At 47.6% G+C, this 20,092-nt stretch overlaps 1 protein-coding gene across 1 annotated transcript in view; it reads right to left on the bottom strand.

Annotated features, from left to right (window-relative positions):
- LOC133353359 (dyslexia-associated protein KIAA0319-like protein) overlaps positions 1-19,568 on the bottom strand; it is a 40,092-nt gene extending 20,524 nt beyond the window's left edge. The window contains 8 exon segments of the mRNA XM_061569547.1: positions 735-822; positions 1,810-1,922; positions 3,438-3,536; positions 4,188-4,437; positions 4,876-4,986; positions 5,636-6,225; positions 13,629-13,803; positions 19,367-19,568. Coding sequence (XP_061425531.1) covers positions 735-822; positions 1,810-1,922; positions 3,438-3,536; positions 4,188-4,437; positions 4,876-4,986; positions 5,636-6,225; positions 13,629-13,749 — 1,372 coding nt within the window. The 5' untranslated portion in view covers positions 13,750-13,803; positions 19,367-19,568.
- Positions 19,569-20,092: the final 524 nt, after the last annotated feature.

Here is a 20,092-nt window from a genome sequence, read left to right as displayed (position 1 = left end):
ACATACATTCACTCACTCACACATCACAAACACATAACGAGACGTATACAAACATGTTAAATCTATAACTTATACAGTACGCATTTATGCATATGAATATCACACTAGGGCAAACAGAGAAATGCATATCAAATACAGGTTGTGTCTTTTACAAGTGTACACAACTATTTTGAAAAAACGTTACTTGGGTACACTGTTAAATGACACACCCTGAATATAAACAGTGCACACCATCAGTCCATAGAGATCGTGCTGTAACAGTTGAAGATGTTGTGCAAGTGCGTTTGAGAGATTTACCTAAGCTGAGTTTGGCGGCATATATTAGTGTATACGGGAGATGATTCCATGCTGAAGCAGCGATGCGTCTGAGCGAGTGTGCTCATTGTGGATTTCACACTCGGAAAAGTTACATTGTTACGAATTTGGGATTGAGGAGCAGAGTTATAGTTGGAGTAAAGCGATGGTTGTTAAGTGGGAGGGGGATGGCATATAATTGTTTCCACGCGGATGCCCAATGAGCAAGTCTTCTATTGTGGGAGGGGAATGCCGCCACCACCAATCAGTGGTTTAATCACAGGCAGCTTGCTGGATTCAAATCCAGGATCTTGGCGGCGTTGCCTGTGCAGCGTCAACGGTGCTATGTCAGCGCCGGCTCGTGGTGTGAATGTAATCGGCAGCACCACAACGCATTCGGTGCAATCGTGCCACGCGACGGCGGGGCTGCGTGCGCTTACCCGGCTTCACCGTCACGTTTATGAAGCCCTCTCCGTAGGCCTTCTTCCCTATCACCGCCACCTTGTACATGTAGAGCCCTGCAGACAGCTGGGCACACAAGGATCAAAAGTACCCCCCGTGTAGTCCTTAACGCACTGTTGAGGGCAAGCGTTGCTAAGCGAGTGCCTCATAAGAACTGGCAAGGCACATCAAGGGGTGGTGTGGCCACATCACGTCCGTCCGCCTTTGTCTCCCGAATGCTGATGTTTAAACGCTGCACAAGTTATTCAGTTAAGGCTGAGTGGGCTTAGGGGAGGCTCAGCGCTGGTAATCACTTGTCTCTGACGTTGGTCATGGCTGAAAATTAAACCGAGGTCACAGGTTCATAGCACAGTGTGCCAAGCACCGTGTCACCGCCCCTCCTGAGTACAAACTCTTCTCTGAGTAATGGGAAAAACTAACATCACAATCAAAGCGTCTCCGGCTCGCATGAGCCAGAGGTGACGCTGTTCTCCACAGGGCAAGGCAACCTCTGAGCGTGCGGTGCAAAGTCCACATTCACAAGGCAGGCCCTGTCTGACTATTGGAGCAGAAAACAAGCTGCCGGGTAAGTCCATTAAGGGTGCTTTCATTCATCAGAAGTGAAAACTCACACTCAGAGGCACACATTGTAGCGTGCGTTGATCGCTCGGGAACACAGGCAGCCGGTTCGCAGTTCCCTTCAAAAGCTCCTTAAATGAATGCATTCACATTCACAACACATTTTTGGCATAGGCCACCTAACCAGCTGTCCGAGTGTATGCCGTAAGACCCTCCACCACCCTACACAGCAACGTGTACGAGCGTTTAGCAACACGGCAATAATTATTTCAGCTCACCAGTAAGTTGTCCAACAATATTCACATGTAAACCTGTGAATTATATTGTGCCGAAATGCAGTTCCATTTCCATCTCATTTTGTGAGGGCATATTGCTATGCTCATTTTCATCATCAAATACACATTTCCAAAAGCACTCCGCCATGCTGTTGGTCGTTTTCCTGCACCTCCAACGAGCACGGTTGGCTATGTATGCTGCAGAAGAAGTTCAATATACAGTACATAAGTTACCTTAGGACAGCTTGAGGGTTTGCGGGTGCTTATCCTCGATGGCGCCCTGGTAGTCCTCTGGGTGGCTGATGAGCATCCACTCGTACTGGTAGGTCTCGCCTGCACCACGTCGCATTGTCGCAGGCACAGCAGTGTCGTCAGTGTTGACGAGGGATCGCTCGTCACAGCAACACAGCCACTCGCCACACTGCAGACCACTGCAACACACCCACTCACCACACTGCAGGTCACAACAACACACCCACTCACCACAATGCAGGTCACAGCAACACACCCACTCACCACACTGCAGGTCACAACAACACACCCACTCACCACACTGCAGATCACAGCAACACACTCACCAACTCACCACACTGCAGGTCACAACAACACACTCACCCACTCACCACACTGCAGGTCACAACAACACACTCACCCACTCACCACACTGCAGGTCACAACAACACACCCACTCACCACAATGCAGGTCACAGCAACACACCCACTCACCACACTGCAGGTCACAACAACACACCCACTCACCACCCTGCAGATCACAGCAACACACCCACTCACCACACTGCAGGTCACAACAACACACTCACCCACTCACCACACTGCAGGTCACAACAACACACCCACTCACCACAATGCAGGTCACAGCAACACACCCACTCACCACACTGCAGGTCACAACAACACACCCACTCACCACCCTGCAGATCACAGCAACACACCCACTCACCACACTGCAGGTCACAACAACACACTCACCCACTCACCACACTGCAGGTCACAACAACACACCCACTCACCACACTGCAGGTCACAACAACACACTCACCCACTCACCACACTGCAGGTCACAACAACACACCCACTCACCACAATGCAGGTCACAGCAACACACCCACTCACCACACTGCAGGTCACAACAACACACCCACTCACCACACTGCAGGTCACAACAACACACCCACTCACCACACTGCAGGTTACAACAACACACTCACCCACTCACCCTATTGCAGACCACAGCAACACACTCACCACACTGCAGGTCACAGCAACACACCCACTCACCACACTGCAGGTCACAACAACACACTCACCCACTCACCACACTGCAGGTCACAGCAACACACCCACTCACCACACTGCAGGTCACAACAACACACTCACCCACTCACCCTATTGCAGACCACAGCAACACACCCACACACTCACCACACTGCAGGTCACAGCAACACACCCACTCACCACACTGCAGGTCACAGCACTTGATTTTCTGCTTTTTACCTCCCACTGCTCCATTTTGGATTCCCTCCCATCATCGTCGTCATTATCGTCTCTTTGCCCCAAGCTCTTACAACAAATAACCTTGCTCAATTCAAGGAAAGTGTTAGCTCGCATCAAATGAACAACTTCGATTGTGTCGTTTGTTTCTGGCCACTTGATGTTTTTGGCCTGTGCTCGGCAACTGTGTTATGAATATGAATGCGTGTGTGTGCGTGCGTGTATGTATGTGCGTGCGTGCGTATCTGCGTGCGTGTGTATCTGCGTGCGTGTGTGTGTATGTGTATGTGCGTGCGTATCTGCGTGCGTGTGCATGGCGTCGCTCGCGAGTCCCACCTGCCGGTGGCTCCGGGCTCGCCACCGCGTTGAGCACCACCTCGTCCTTGGGCAGCGTCACTTCCACGCTGTCGCCAGTCGACACGACCAGCGCCTTCACTGTGGGCACACGTGCACCGGCGAGGGACACTCGCTCGCTCACTCACTCACCCACACACACATACATACCTACCCTTACACACACTCGCTCAACCCGTTCAACTCACTTGTTCACTAAACTACTTATTCAATTACTCATTCTCCTACATACCCACCCTACTCACTCAACTAACCACCTACCCACCCACTCAGTAACTTCCCCACACACATACTTACCCATCCACCCACTCACTTAATTATTCAATTACTCACTCATTCACCTACTTACCTACACACCCACTCACTCACTCACCCATCCACCTACCCACTCACTCAACTCACGAGCTCGGTCATCTACTTACTCACTCAATCACTTGCCGATTCCCTTCCTCGTTCACGGTTTCCTCTCATCCACACTGTGTTCAACCACCATACTGAACATCACCACACTTCTCTTTCTGCATCATTCCTTGCACTGCTCCACTTTGGAATTCTCTCCCATCATCACCGTGTCTTTTCCCAAGTTCTGATAACAACCTTGCTCAAGTCAAGGAACGATTTGCACTATAATCTATTAAGAAATTGATAGTGCCATTTTTTGATAACCTCTTGACGTTTTAGCCATCTGGACCTGCGCTCAGTTAACTGTGTAAAAACAACAACAAAAAATACCCGGCTTAGCCGTCGATGAAGTGCTCATTGGCATTGGCGTGGTGGCGGCGGCGGTGCTGGGAGGCCAGCTGGCATTGGACGGTGGACTGGCGCTGCTCCACGTTTCCGAGGTGTTCGCCGAGGAGAGCGGCAGGGCTGGAAGCTGCCCGGTCGCACCGTCCAATCTGTCTCCCTTCTGTGCAGTGCTGGCACCGTGCGTCGAGGAATCCCCTGCCGGCTTCTGTTTCTCTGTGGGCTTCTGAGGGGGCGGCTGGCAAGTGGCAGCATTCGTATGAGAGACGGAACAATTCGTCGAATAAGTCGATTAATGATTCAATTAAAATTTCCCATCGACCGCTTTGCGTGTGGTCGGTAATACGGGCCCCCTTTAAACATGGCGGCCGGCCCCCGACATTCTGTAATATAGCAGCACCCTCCCAAAAGCATTCTCGTGGCTTTCCTGGGTAAATAATTGCCATTGCAAACAGAGTAGCCTCCAACATGCACAACTGTTGCAAAGCGAGGGTTGGCGACGGTTTGGAGAGGGCCTTCATCAAGCAGTGGATTGATCATGGATCATGATGATGATGTCGACATACACGATTTTACGCATATAACGTGAAAGCGAGAAACAATTTTAAGTCGGTGAATCCATTTAACGTTACAAGATGAGAGATCGGTGCAGTTAAGTTTGGCTTATGTCACACACCGGGCTCGTGGAGGAGGCCAGGAGGGCTTTGCCGGTGGTAAGACTGTTGCCATTCAGTTGGTCTTGGCTGAGGAGCGTCCTGACGTAGCCCTCCAGCTCCTCGTCAAGAGGCTGTGGGATGGGAGACGTCTCCATTGAGTTGTCAAACATTAATGAGAAAAATCGTGCACACGCATGGAGCGTGTAAAAACCTCCCAACGTGCGTTTGTCCTCGCCAGCATGTAACTAGCAGTGCGGAAGCCGACGGCTAGACGCAGGGCAAATCCAGTTCCTTTTGCTTTGGTTAGTGTCTCAAAGCTTTGGGAATCCCAGCACGACGAGGAATCCACATGCGCTGCAACCCGGGAACACGGTGGAGAGCTACCCATCATAATTATTTCTCAAGAAGCTAATTGTCGGGCCACGCCTGTACCATTAGGGGCAACACGAAGGCGAGATGTTAATTGCCTCGCCTGGTATACAGGAGGTCGTGGGTTCGATGCCAACCCTGACTCCCGCATATTTGGAGTTTGCATGTTCTCCCCGTGGTCGTGTGTATTTTTCTCTGGGTCCTCCAGTTTTTCCCTTCACATTTAGAATCAACACGCGTTTAGATAATTTGGCTGCTATAAATTTCCACAAGAGAAGCCACTTTGCTGAGCTATCATTTGTGGCCATGTCACTTCTAAAAAATAGCTCATAGCTCAAGTGGGCCTTACCTGATAAAATAAAAAAATAGTTTTAGTCTATAGTATCATTATCGTCATCATCATCGCAGTACCTGGGCCGTATTCATAGCTCCAAGCGGCGCTGGCGTCGTCTGCCGCTGCTCCGGGCTACTCAGCGGTTCCGTGACCACACTCTGCGCTGCTCCGGTCGTGGACGCCACAGGCCCCATCAACTGCTGGATGTACTCCAGCTCCGAGGCGGCGACCAACTCCGGCAGGGAGCTGGTGACATTCACTGCCGGCTCCGCTTCGGGCACGCCCTTCCGGCCCATCACCTTTCCCGTGTGGGCACGAGTGGACGCAGACAATCGAGCCGCCGTCACCGGCGCCGCCGGGTCGGCTCGATCCGTCGCGTTAACCGGTCCCGCCAATCGCTCGACGACGGCCATGGAGGTCTGCACCAATTTCTCCCCCTGGAAGGTGCAGTCCCCGTGCACCCGGCAGCTCACGGCGTAGCAGCGCTTCCCGTAAAGCCATGCCAGGTTGCAGGTGGGCCGCAGGCAGCAGGCGTGCAGGCAGGCGTCCCACAGCGAGCCGTTCGTGACGGGCGGCAGGTCGTTGACGGGGGTCACGTTGTCGGAGACGTTGGCCAGGACCACGTGCGACGCCGTGCTGTGGTAGTTGCACTCTTCCTCGCAAATTCCTTGCAGCAGCAGGCAGGGAAACGTGGGAAGGCACACGACACAGAGTTTTTTTTCAGCCCTTCGGTCATGGGGTTTGTTTGATCAGACTACACCACACAGGTCAATGTGGGTCAGGGAAAAGAGAACCCAGGACCGGCTCAAATATCTTTCGATGTTAGCCACAGTCGGGTATTGAACTCTGGGCACCGGATTCGTAGTGCGGTGCGCTAACCACCACTCTGCCACTGCTCCCCCCCCTCAATCCCCCCCACCGCCAACCCCTAATACATTTCATAATTTCTAGTTGTGGTACTCTTGCAGTGAGCAGTGGACCACCTCATGTAAGGAAATGGTCCTGGAAGGTCACATCACATCCATGCTAGGTGACCCGCCGATTATATGCCCTGCAAGGAGTGTTAATTGTGTATAAATCAAACCCAAACTCCTGATTCACGGAGCTGGAGTCAGCTAAATTAAGTGAGATGCCAAATGTAATGTGATTTATTCATGCGGTATTTAATAACCAGTAAGCACGTAACACTGCACTGATTAATCAATTAACGTCGATTCTTACGCTTGTAATAAATGCATCGAATCACGCATATTAGGGTCCATTCCTTGAGATTCATAAATGTGGCCATTGGCTCTCGTGACCTCTGTAGCCAATAGAGGTGCGGCATTCCCCACAATGCCAAACAAAGAGGCGATTCTTGAATTTAATCACCACCCCGGGGGGTGGGGAGCAGTGCCATGACAGCTGTGAGTGCTGCCCTGGCTCTCCCTAGAGCTTGTTAAGTGCGTCGGCTGCCCTGATGATGGCCTAATGCTCGTTAGTGCTGCCCTAGCTGCCCCTGGGACTCGTCGTTGTTGTTGTTTCTGGACCTTGGTCGCTTCATTCTGGGCTGTGCTGCGATGTTGTTCTCTCTCTCCACCCCTCCTCCACAACCACAACCCCGGATGCCCCCTCACCCCCATTTTTGTAAAACGTCTCAGGATGCAATTGCATTAGGACGCTTTATAAAATTAAAATATTGTTCTAATATAAGAGACATCTAGAAGAGCCGCGTGGTTATGTTTTTGTTGCGTCTCCTGTTATATACAGACTGGTGCGTTCCAAATTGTCGGTGCGGTGCAGGAAAATGTTCCATCCACCCAAACGCAACATCATCTGTGGGGGGCACCTGAATCAGAATATTTATTTATTCCTGGAGGAATCCAATGAGCTATAAAGCTCTTTTTCACAGATGTGCAGTAAGGGTGGGTAAGAACGTTACAACAACAAACAATACAAAACAAGATAGCAGTGCAAAGTACAGGAAAGGAAAAAAAATCACCCAAAAACATACAATTGAAACTAAACCATCCCCATCTTACCATGCAAAGCCCACTGAGGTGTTAACTTACTTTTCATAAGCGACCTGGCCACAAATGATAGCTTGACAGAGTGGCTTATCACGTGGAAATTTATAGCAGCAAAATAATCTACATAATGTCAACTTGGGACATCATCAGGCGCGCCCCAAGAGAACCAGGCTGACTCCATCAACGCCGCCGCTGCACTGGAGAAGCCGGTTTACACTGCGCCGAAAAAGTCGTGCTCTCACAGTCGCCTGGCGTTGTCGCACGATCCTTCTCTCGGCCTAGCCCGGGCTGGGGCGTCACCTGCCACGTCGTGTCACCCCAGTCGGCCGTGACGCAGACATGGCCAATGACATTTGGCAGAAGCCGAGCGGTGAACTTTAAGCATGTAGCCAAACTCGACGATGGTCAATGAAACAAAACAAACGCAACGGCAGCCACAATAGCACGTGGGTCACCCCGGCCCAAAGCAGGCTGCGGCTAACACGGCAACGCGAGGGCAGTCGCTGAGTTCCATCAGCACTGAGATTCTCCGTTCACCGCCAACCTAAACACTTCACGGCTCAACAAGGCCAAGCTGTCTTCGTACATTCGTACTGCCAGACATCTACGGCACGTGGAAATACAAAATTGTAACAGCTCGCACGATGCTGCAACGTCAGGACGATATTACCGTTACGACTTTTATTTCAAGCTATTCCGTCACATTTTTTAGTCTTACTTAAAGGAGTATGCGGACATGAACAATCGTCCTAGGAAGGGGGCTCTCTTGGGCACTTTGCCAGCAGGGACCCTAAGGAAAGGGGCTCGGTTGGCGGCTTTGCCAGGAGTTGGCACCGGAGGGTAGATGCTGCTACAATGGTGTCTCAGCGTATGTATCCCACAAGTAACTTTAATACAAATGTTTGTGAACCCCCGGGGGATATGAGAGTTTGTATGTGAACGTTTTGAAGGGTGCCGAATCCAAATATGACATCAGACATACATGTCCCATAGAGCATTATTAATTAATGGCGGCCCAACCGCGAGCCTCCCCTCTTGCACGAGCAATGTTGCTGGCCTAGGATGCCTGTCAGGAGACCTACGAAAGCAACGCCACCCACGCAGCCTACGATTACAAAACAGGTCGGGAAACCTCATGCATATGCATAGACGTAACACTTGCCTCAAACGCATTTGATGAGCAGAATGGAAGCCGATAGGTTGCTGTTGGCTGTGGCAAAAATACATTTGCATATTTGTGAAGTCTTTATGATTTTTCTTTGCACCCCCACATTTGTGAGCAGCAGTTTGATTAATTTCGCCGGATCTTCAATGGGGGTAGGTCCCTAACAGCCAAACAACTTTGAATTAAAGTTGTGTTCCTGTTGGATCATCTTAATGAGAGTGACACCCCCCCCTCCACCCCCGCTATGCACAGATGAACAGACGGGCGGGCAGGCAGAGCTAATGCGTCAACTCTTTCAACTTTGGTTGTTGAAAGCGTTAATAAAAACCTAGTTATATTAGATGAGTAAACAACGCGGAAAAGTCGCCTCACAACAGCCTGTTACCGCCTTGTTTATTGCACGGTGGTCGCCTATCCAAACATATTTCTGGACTCAACCCCGAGATCTGATTTGGTCATAAGCAACCTTTAGGACAAACCAGAACAATTGAGAAAAAAATGACGTACACACTGGGAAACTTATTTGCCTCAACACCTTTTCAATATGTATTTCATATAAACTACACGGAGAGTTGAAACGGTAACTCCGAGTGACAAAGTCACGAAAAAACATCCGTCCAATTTATTTTTATTTTACCAGGTAAGGCCCACTGAGCTGGACAGCTCTTTTTTCAAAAGCGACTTGACCATAAATGATAGCTCAACGAAGTAGCTTATCACGTGGAGATTTATAGCAGCCAAAAACTCTAAACGCATGTTTCTAAATGTGGAATAAAAAACCGGAGGACCCGTAGAAAAATCCACGTGACCACGGGCAGAAAGACATGCAAAAATTCCAAATAAAGAGGCATCAGGGTCGGGATCAAAACCACAACCTCCTGTATACCAGGCGAGGTAGTTAATACCTCGCCACCGTGGGTATAAAAAAACGCTGACGATTTGCTCTGGGGCAATAAGTTTTCACGTGGCAATACTGTACACGACGCCAAAATGCGGCTGGAGAGTAGCGGCGTTATACTCCGTACAGACATGGGCATGATCTTAGCACGGCCTTGGCACAACAGGCACTTAATCACGGACTAGACGTGCTTAAAACAATTATTATTTTATTGTAAAGAGGCTCTTGTTATCATGAGGCAAATAGTGCTTTGATACCCATCCAGACAACACACACACTCCGAAAGTGTTCAGCCTCAAGTTGTTCTAATCTCTGTTTGCCAGACAGGGTGATGTATTGACCACAATATTATTTTTCTTACCAAAAAGCTAATTGGTGACATTGCTCGCAGAATAGTTTAAAAAATACTAATTAAGCAAATCAGCCAAATAATCCAATGCAGTATATTGAGACTCCTTGTGACCTTGCTGGGTAATTAAAACATTTTTAAATATAACTTTGTGGTGATAACAGTGCATTGTCGTACTGCTCTTTCTATGCTCCCCGACGTCACCAACCCCACACTTCTCCAGCATGAAGTGTGGTTAAACAACCCACACGGCTTGAGGAGGCCCAACATCCAACAGTGGATTGACAAAATAACATTTTACGAACAATCTGGTGGTCACACATTCAAAGAAGGATAAGGCCCTAGCTTAATGGCAACCATTATTCTGCATGCTTAAACCAGGAGGGCCTTGCCGAGTCTCGTTAACATTTTTCAGGAGGGTCCTGCCAAATTGCCGCAGAAGGGGGAACATTGCCGCTACGTGGTCTCCAATTGACCAATACGCAGTGTAATTTTTCATATTTGGGGAAAAAAATTGGACGGTGGCGCTGGCAAACAAAAGTCTCCGAATGAAGTCACGGGACCTATAACCTCCGCTGCGAAGCGGACGGTACGTATCTTTATAGTTACTAACACAACCGCAGTAATAACCAGGCCGGCTGCGAAATTCGAACCGTGAACCTGTGCAATAAGCGGCGGACGCGCTCTCGCTGGGCCCTGTCACCGCCCTCACTCAAACCCCCCGGGAGTGGCTGTGAAGGGAATCTCAGAAGGGCCACGCTCTCGTTTCACCCTTGAGGGCCACTTCTGTCCTGTGGCGAACACGTTTACACAGAGTGTGGAAACAACGCTGTCATCTGGAGAGCACCCTCGGAGCTAATGGAGTATGTTTGTCTTGATCTACTGCGAAAATACTAAACTGGTTTTTTTAGCTGCCGGTCAGACCGGCAAGACTGGATTTGGCGGCATACCACAGCCACCTTTCTGCCAATACAACCAAATGCGCAGTCAACAGATTTCAAGGCATCCTGTTTATCACGTGTGCGTGCATTAATCAAGTGCACAAATTAATTATTTCAATCACACAGATCAAACATTAAAATAAATTAACAAAATTCAACAATTAGGTGACTCATTTAAAAAGGTTACTTCTATGCATGAAATGATTCACAACCCACACCCAGCAAAGTGATGATTTGTCACAATTCAGAGGGGTCATTCGTTTAAAGATGTAATTATTCTCATCTCGTTTTCACCATCTCCTTTGTATTGCTTGGAGTTTTCGTCTCATTTGTATGACTGTCCACACCATTAGCCTGAATTTCAACATTCGTACTCAATTTGCAGGTAATTTGTATACATTGCATACGGCTGATGTTTTTTCCCTTCGTAAGAAGGCACTTTGCGAAAAAAGCTTTCGCAGGGTGTGTGTCTATCCGGTATGACCCTTCCAAAGCGTGGTGGTTATAAAACATTTTTGTATAAACGCAATTGCTAAGCACAGTAGGCCCAAAGGCCCAATATGCCAGGCGGCCAGCAACAATCGAGCACCACTTAAGGTGTAATCGATAAAGAGTTCGTGTTTCTTTAATTGAGAACACCGGATGATTGGGTGCTTGTATTGTAATTGACCCATTATTCCATGTCTGTCGGTCACGAACATAAACTGGCAGTGCTAAAGATTTACCGCCTCATAAGGAGTGGACCAGTGTCACCTCTGGCCTTTGGGCAATGTGGTACTACTAAACTCCAGGCCATGAGCCACCGTGAGGGTGATGGGCTTCACCATCGCTCACTCACTCCACGCTTCGTTCTCCATACGACGAGCATTAGCACACCCAGTTCAAATCGTCTGTGTGAGAATCATTTATCTGCAATATATGCAAATGATATGCCAATTATAGACACATTTGATGTTTAGGGGTTATGGGGCAAACAGTACCGTACAAAAGAGACGGGGGAAATAGGAGCCCAAAAAGCACGGATTATTGGATTAAATATTTTGACCAGCCATCGCATGGCGAAGGAGAGTCGTTATTACAAGCTATAGGCAGTGGTTCCTCAAGCAGAATTAACACAAAAAAAGATCGACACATTCGTCAAAAACAGTGGCCTTAAAATAAAAAATATATAATAGGTAACATTCTGGGCAATGGCCTTTCTTTATCGCACGTATAATAAGATAAGGGAGAGGCGACACGGCGTTTTTAAGTGGATAAGAGTTGGAGACTACAGCCTATGGTATAAAGTGCAGTCTCCATCTCCTATCCACTGTCTCTCTGTCCTCGATATGTATGAAATGTCAGCTGTTTTTATTCTCAATTTTAACGCCACGGCGTTATTGACCGATGTATTGAGAGTTTTGTGTTTCTGGAAACACTGTAAAGGCGCAAAACGTTCAGACTGCAACAAAACCCCACCTCCCAACAGCGCGTTCTCACGAAAAGTAGTTTTTTTCTCGAAGTTCTGCGAAAACCGAGCCAAATGCCATCGCAATTGTTGATTAATTCGTTATCAGCTTGGTACTTCCCTCCAAATCCCAGAGTAGCCAGATGACCCACAGCCAAATGTTTCGACGCCTGCTTATCGTGAGTTTACCCTTCAGCGCCATGACCGCGGGTGCAAAAAAAATAAAACCCAAAACAATGGGAAATGCCACGCCCATTGCGCCTCCGGGGTAAGTGGGTGTCTGGAGCTGCTGTGATGAGGCAGCAGCGATGTTCGATGATGAGCACGGTTGGCTAAGTACGGTGCAAAATAAGTTCAACATACGTACATACATGATAATAGGATTCATTGTTATAATGAAAACATCCATGACTAAAGCACGAATTTTCCACCGCTTTCACGTGCTGGAAAATCCTTCAGTTCCTGAAGAAGCTCCCTGCACGAGGAGTGAAACCTCGGACATCGTGCCGAACAAGACGCGGAACAACCCGAAAACACATCAGAGCGCTACGGAACACAACCAAGAAATTATACGTGGTAGGAATAGGACAGTTGAGAAAAGTTTAATTGTAATAAAAATTATATTTCCATTTTTACGGGAAAGTCTCACGGAGCCTCGGGGGTCATATTTCTGAGGGTTCTGCATTGGGATTTTTGCGCAAGTTCCATTTTAATATGTATTGTGCGTATGGGGAGGAATCCAGCGGCCGGCAAAAACCCACCAAACACGAGTGAATAACACTCCAAGCCATGCATACATAAATTCAATGATTAATGGATCGACTGCTATCTCTTGGCCACCTTCCAACATAAGAGGGTTGTGGGAGTTTCAGAAATTTGTCCATAATCCACAAACACTTGCCTCCAAAGCACCGGATCACCAGGCTTGGATGACTGAAAATGCCACCCCTACTTTCAACGAGCAAAATCAATCAGGCGGAATCAGGGCAGGCCACATCGTGAGAGCAAATTATGAGAGACGAGAGGCTATTTGACCACCGAGTGGAAATCGAAGGCAAAAAAAAAAGCGGTGGAAAACAGCGGAAGAGACGGTAGTAAGCAATATAAATCACAGAGTTTGGAGGCCACTGCTGGATTGGAGCAAATGGAGAAATTAAAGAATAGCAGAAAAATAATAGAATAATACTTCCTACCGCCGGGCAAAGGCTGACCACAACAACCACAACCGCGACAACTCCGATGGCATGCGAGTGCGCATTACCTGGCAGGATCAGGAGGCTGAGGGAGCACAGCAGCAGAGCAGCCCAGTGCAATCCTGTCCACGCTGAGCGGCGGAAGGGCGGCGGCACGCTCTGGTGGACTTTATCCAGGTGACACTCCATGACTAAGGCCTGCGTGTGCCCCAGCTCACATCACCTGCCACTGCAAACCGTCTCCTGTTCACAACGCAACAGACAAAATGTTCCACATGTAGCTCACACAGGCTGTTGGGGCAACTGCAATTAGCGAGCACCGCGCATGTGAGACGGTGGTGTGATGTGGCCAGGGCCATGCCTTTGTCCCCCCCCAATGCTGTGCTTTCCACACGACACTGGGTACTCATTTAAACTGAGTCAAATTAGAAGAGGCCCACATTAGGTTCAGATAAACACCCCTGATGGCAACCATGGCCGGGAATGGAACTCGGGATGCCCGATTTATGGTGCAGTGCCCTAACCACTGCACAACCGCTCCCAACAATTCAACTAAACAAACACACACAGAGCAAACACGTGATGCAACCTCTTCGTAACGAGTATTTAACGTGACTTTTACTGCTCTGGTGAAACGCGATACAAATTTAACAAAAGCGATAGCCAATGTCATGTGTTGGACCAACAAAGACAAAGTTTGGCCACGACTGTAGCATGTGGCATGAGTCATACATAGGCTGGCATTATCATTCCCGAGATGCACATGTGCACACATATGCCGGCACTGTGGACTGTATGCAGGGCTTAATATCAGCCTGGTCTGTCTGGATTGCTGAACAAGAAAATATTTCTACACACTTGCCACACAAACATCCAGCCCACCTCTCGATATGGCTGCGGGGTTACTCCGAGCCACGTGCCACATGCTCCAGTCTACGAGCGTCTCGGAAAATATTCATGAGTAAAATGAAGCCCCGGCTATACGTAAAGGGTATGACCTAGTGTCGTATTTATTGTGCGAGATATACATGTATAATATTATATTCTTGGTTCTTTCGGTAAAGTCACGTAGAAGGGAAACAATAAAATAATAAAAATATAAAACAATAACATGTTCACGACGTTTCGATTGCAACACAAGCAATCATCATCAGGTGTGAAAACCACAGCAAGAAAATTTGAAAAAGTGGCGTTTTTTTCTTGTGTTGCAATCGAATGTCGTGAGAATTTTATTTTTTATTATTTTTATTATTTTATTGTTTCCCTTCTACGTGACTTTACCGAAAGAACCAAGAATATGAATCCCTGCAGTCACGAAAGCTTTAAATCAAAATGTATAATATCATTAATGTACAGCCCTTAGTCAATCCACCGTTGCGATGATGGCCTCCCCAAGGCATGTCAATCGTGAGATTTGTTAGATCACACTTCACCAGCCCTGTCAGGCAAAGGGGAGGAGTGTCCTGTACCAGTTCCAGTGTCTTTATCCGTGGCCAGAAATTGAACTCTGGTAGCAGGATTCACATAGTTCATGCTAACCACTGTGCCACCATTCCCCTCATATACTGTGCATGAATAAACAATTGCACAGCAGATTATTTTCATATCAAAAAGACACACACGGAGAGTCATGTCAATTCTCATGGACGCAATAGAAACATGAAATCTGGGACAAGTATAGCCCAGTCTATGCTTGCAACTCAACAAATCTGGCAACAATGTTGAAAGTATTTGTTTAGAAACTTAGAATAATGAACCTTTGTATCTGGCGGTATTTGAGGGGAGGCTGAATCCACATGACATCAAATGTTAAATTTGAAAATCCCAAAAGAAAATGTCAAGGTAAGATGAACAATCGAATAAAAGTTTTAGTTTTTTACTTAGGCTACAATAATTCAGTTGTGATGGTTTATACGCGTGCAGATACCAAATATTTATTTAACAACTCGTTTTTTCTTGGTATTTTTATAAGACTTTGAAGCTAAAGCCAATAAACCCACTGAAGTATGATTACAGATAATAATATTGGACAAGAGACAATTATGCTGCTGAGTGGCAGCTATGATTAGACAGCTTGACTCAAGATCAGAAGTATGCCGAGTTCAAATCCCGGTCAAAGTTGACTCAACCCATCATCCACTCCGGGATGATAAAATCATCACCACTGTGTGTAAAAGCCAACAGTGATGGTTCTGTTGAAAAGAGTGTGAACCCCTTTGCTGCTGATGATGCTCTTGCGGGTCACAGCCAATGGTAATTCTACTGTGGTTGCTGATGATGCTGCTAATCCTACCAATGCTAATGATGCAGCTGATGATGAAAAAAAACGAGAATGCTACTGTTGCTGCTACTAATGACGACGATGATGCAATGAATTTCCTTCTGCTGCTACAACAGCCGCGAGACTATTTGAGTTGACTTTGAGAACCAAGGTGAGAACACATAACGGTTACAAGACTTTTGGGGCAAGTGCTGTGAGCAAGCACCTATGGATAATCATAATCAAAACATGAATTTATTCTGTACTGGAGGAATCCGATGGGCAATAAAACTATTTTTTCAGCAGGTCAGCACCATGCTCAGCCGTCTTTGTCTCTCCAATGCTGATGTTTACAGGCTGTACCAGGTACTCGTTTAAGGCTGAATGGACCTTGGGAAGGCCTAGCAAGGACCCGTTCAGATATATGGCACCAATATTGTCTGTGACCGGGAATCAACTCGGGTCCCTGCGCTAAACCACTGTGCCACCGCTCCACACAAATGCAGCATAGACAAGGATGTGCTGTACATAACGGCGCTCATACTATTACATACTCTAATTGTGAGCAGACTTGTACACGTGCACAGGAAACAGAGCACACTGCCACGTTAGATACGGGGTGTGTGCATGCGTATGTACCACTGCCATCACATCACATAGGGACGTCACCATGAACAGTCTGATGGAACCGTAATCAACATTGCACAATAAGTACGTGTGATTCAATGACATAACATTTATATTGCACCACTTACAAAACCAGAGGTTTGCATAACACGGGTTTTGTCTACTTGCAATGCTATCTAATTTAGACGACTTATTACCCTAATAGAATAAAAATGCACAATCAGCAATTGTTGAAGCAACTCTACACGACCAACTTCGATTTTCTGGGTCTCATCAGCAGTCAGACTTGCCAAGCATCTGGTAAACAAGCAGCAACACAAGAAAATATTGATTTATATAACAACGAAATGTGACCGCATCTCCAGACACTGTACAGAAACACAGGGCATATTCAGTACATATGTATATTTTTAGAGTGAGTCAGTCATAGGTCTCTCCGTGAGTCTATGGGTCTCTGTGTTTGTTAGAGGGAACGGCGGTCAGTGACAGGTAGAGATGAGGTGTGGTCCTGAGCCTGGACTTAATTAGGGTCACAGGGACGACAGCACGGATTAGAGGGGGGAGTTCAAAACAATGCGAGCAGCAAAATCAACTGAGGGAATTTCCAGCTAAGGCTAACAAAAGCATTCGTTTAACAAAGCTGACTTTGCTGATGAGACCCAGATTTTTTAAAACATTCCAAAAATTTGATTTAAAAATCTGATGGTTCGTAAAAGTCTAAGTCCAATGAGTCAATGTATTCAATATCCTTTGATTTTATGGGAAAAACATAACTGATGTTAATGCATTTAACTTCCTCATTATGCTCCACTGCGGCGGTGCCATGGTTCGTGCACTGCACTTTGAACTTCGTGAACGGAGTTCGATTTAACACCAGCGGGAAAGTGGTGTCTGACCCGATCTTGAGCACCCTCTCGCCCAACCTGCACTGACCAGCTTGATGAAGTATGGTCACACACAACCAATGAACGACACAGCATGGGCAAGCTTTCATGCAACAATGGATTGACAAAAGGATGTAACAATGCAGTACTCCACTCAAGGAACACCAAAGAGTGAAGTTGGTCTCAAGTAAAGCGATACAATTCTCAAAATGTGCCGATTGTTGTGATGGCCAACAGCTATGTGGCTTAAGTCACGGGCCATCACAACACACCCACACACCCACACCTGCCCATCCTAATTTAGCCAAGCCCATAATGCTATTACCGTACTCATTACTACAATTGTTCAAGCAACATTCAGTACAGCTGACTGACGTGCGTTGGTCCCTGACAGCTCCTGTAGATTTGTTAAATGTTTAATATCGTGTCAGTTGTGTTTTTTACAATGCACTGTTGACTTTGGCCACGGTAAACGATATCACCATCACCACCGTCAGCCATGACCAATCCACTGCTAGATGACGGCCTCTCCAATGTGTTGTCATCTCTCACAGTCCGCAGATACTACTGGACAACAATCCATCTTCAGCTCCTGCGCATGAGCCAATTTCATAGCTCCATCTCATAGGCGAACGTCCTGTCGAACGCGTTCCCTTCGCTTGGCTGTCACTCAGCCGTGAGTCCCGTCCATCGGTCATCATTCTAAGGAACCTGCCCTGCCTCAGCTCCATTAGTTTTCTCAACAGTCAATATTCATCGTCTAACTTGTGTATGTTCTCTGATACATGCGTTACTCGATGTGTCTCAGTGCACAGTCGATCACATCGATAACCGTGGCGCCGTGGTGGCTATGAGATGTTAACTACCTCGCCTGGTATGCAGGAGGTCGTGGGTTCGATCCTGACCCTGACGATGCCTGCTGCTGCTGTATATTTGGAGTTTGTGTGCCTCTGAAGCAGTGGTCGCGTGGATTTTTCCCCGGATTTTCCCTCCACATTTATAATCAACATCACGCATTTAGAGTATTTAGCTGCTATACATTTCCACACGATAAGCCACTTCGTTGAGTCATCATTTTTGGTCAGGTCACTTGTGAAAAAAGCTATACTGTAGCTCAGTGGGCCTTACCTGTTAAAATAAAAAAGCTCATATATTTATGTTTTATAGATTAACCATGACGCACATGAATGAATAACCTTTAAATCAAGTTGGCAGACTACGCTTTATTGACCGTAGATATATATTTTTACTAATTGCAATTCAAAGCCTTCAATGCTGTCTGTACTACACCTCTGTATGATCACTAAGGTACAACAACAACGTTATAAAAACTATAATAACCGTTGCCAAGTCTCTATAACTGCCTCACATTCAAAATCAACAATCATAACAATAATGAACACACAGCAAGCAGGCGTTAACACATTTCATATTCAAACGTGTGCCTTACACGCTAAACATAGGCCTGACTAGATATATACACACATACATATATACCGCAAGTATGTCATTAAATAAGAAAATGTGTTATTTTAAAGAGGCCGGTGGAGCGGTGGTGCAGCGGTTAGCGCCACGGCTCTCCATCAGTGTCGGCTCCCATCTGAACCGATCCCAAATGGCCTTCCTCATCTTACAACTCGCCCTGACCAGCGTGGTGAAGTTATTCCCAGGCAGGCAGGCGGGTGGATGTGAGGCAAGGCAGGGCAGGGCAGACGAGGCCAGGCATTCATCCAGCAGTGGAGTGAATAACCTGTCATTTAGTTTTGACCGGGGGGGGGGGGGGGGGGCATTGGTTCTGATTCCAGTAGGTGGCGGTCACTGTGAACGCATCATCCCCATTTGAGTGCTTTCGACCGCTGCGAGAACATTAACATGTCACGGTATAAAGAAAAACGAAGCGACCACAACAATATTAATAATAGACCACCAACAAGAACAACAGCCAATAACGAGGGCTGCTCAACAACAACAGCCATGGCGGTTACCGCGTAACGCAACGTAACGAGAGGTTCGTCATCCGTGGCCCAGGCCTTACCGTCAAATCATGACGGCAAAGACAGCCGCCGATCGGCTCCCTCGTCAACCGCAGGCCACCGTCTCGGGGTGCTGCGAGAGAGGCGGCTCAGCCCCGCGGTGTCGTGCCGCTGCAATTCCCGCCGCGGGCTTCGCCTGCAAGAGCCGCCGTCCGAGTGTGTTGATGGTTGGGCAGGAGGCTGAGGGGGGCAGGAGGCGGTGACGTCACCGTAGGGGTGGGGTGAGAGGGGGGGGGGCGGTGACGTCACCGCAGGGTGAGGTGAGAGGGAGGGGCGCTCGGTCGTGACGTCACGGCGACTGCGCCTCGTCCGTTCCCAAACCTCCATCCTGAGGGTGGGAGGATTTGTCAACATCGTCAGCAGCTTCATCAGCACCATCATCATCAGCACTATGATCATCATCAGCATTATGATCATCATCAGCACCATGATCATTAGCACCATGATCATCATCAGCACTATGATCATCATCAGCGCCATGATCATCATCAGCACCATGATCATTAGCACCATGATCATCATCAGCAGTATGATCATCATCAGCACCATGATCATTAGCACCATGATCATCATCAGCAGTATGATCATCATCAGCACCATGATCATTAGCACCATGATCATCATCAGCACCATGATCATCATCAGCACTATGATCATCATCAGCACCATGATCATCATCAGCACCATGATCATCATCAGCACCATGATCATCATCAGCACCATGATCA

The sequence above is a fragment of the Lethenteron reissneri genome, chromosome 43 (assembly GCF_015708825.2).
Source record: "Lethenteron reissneri isolate LAM-NWPU_2019-01 chromosome 43, ASM1570882v1, whole genome shotgun sequence".
In the NCBI taxonomy this organism is placed as follows: Eukaryota; Metazoa; Chordata; class Hyperoartia; order Petromyzontiformes; family Petromyzontidae; genus Lethenteron; species Lethenteron reissneri.
Note: the sequence above shows the minus strand (reverse complement) of the source record. Positions and strands in the feature narration are given on the sequence as shown.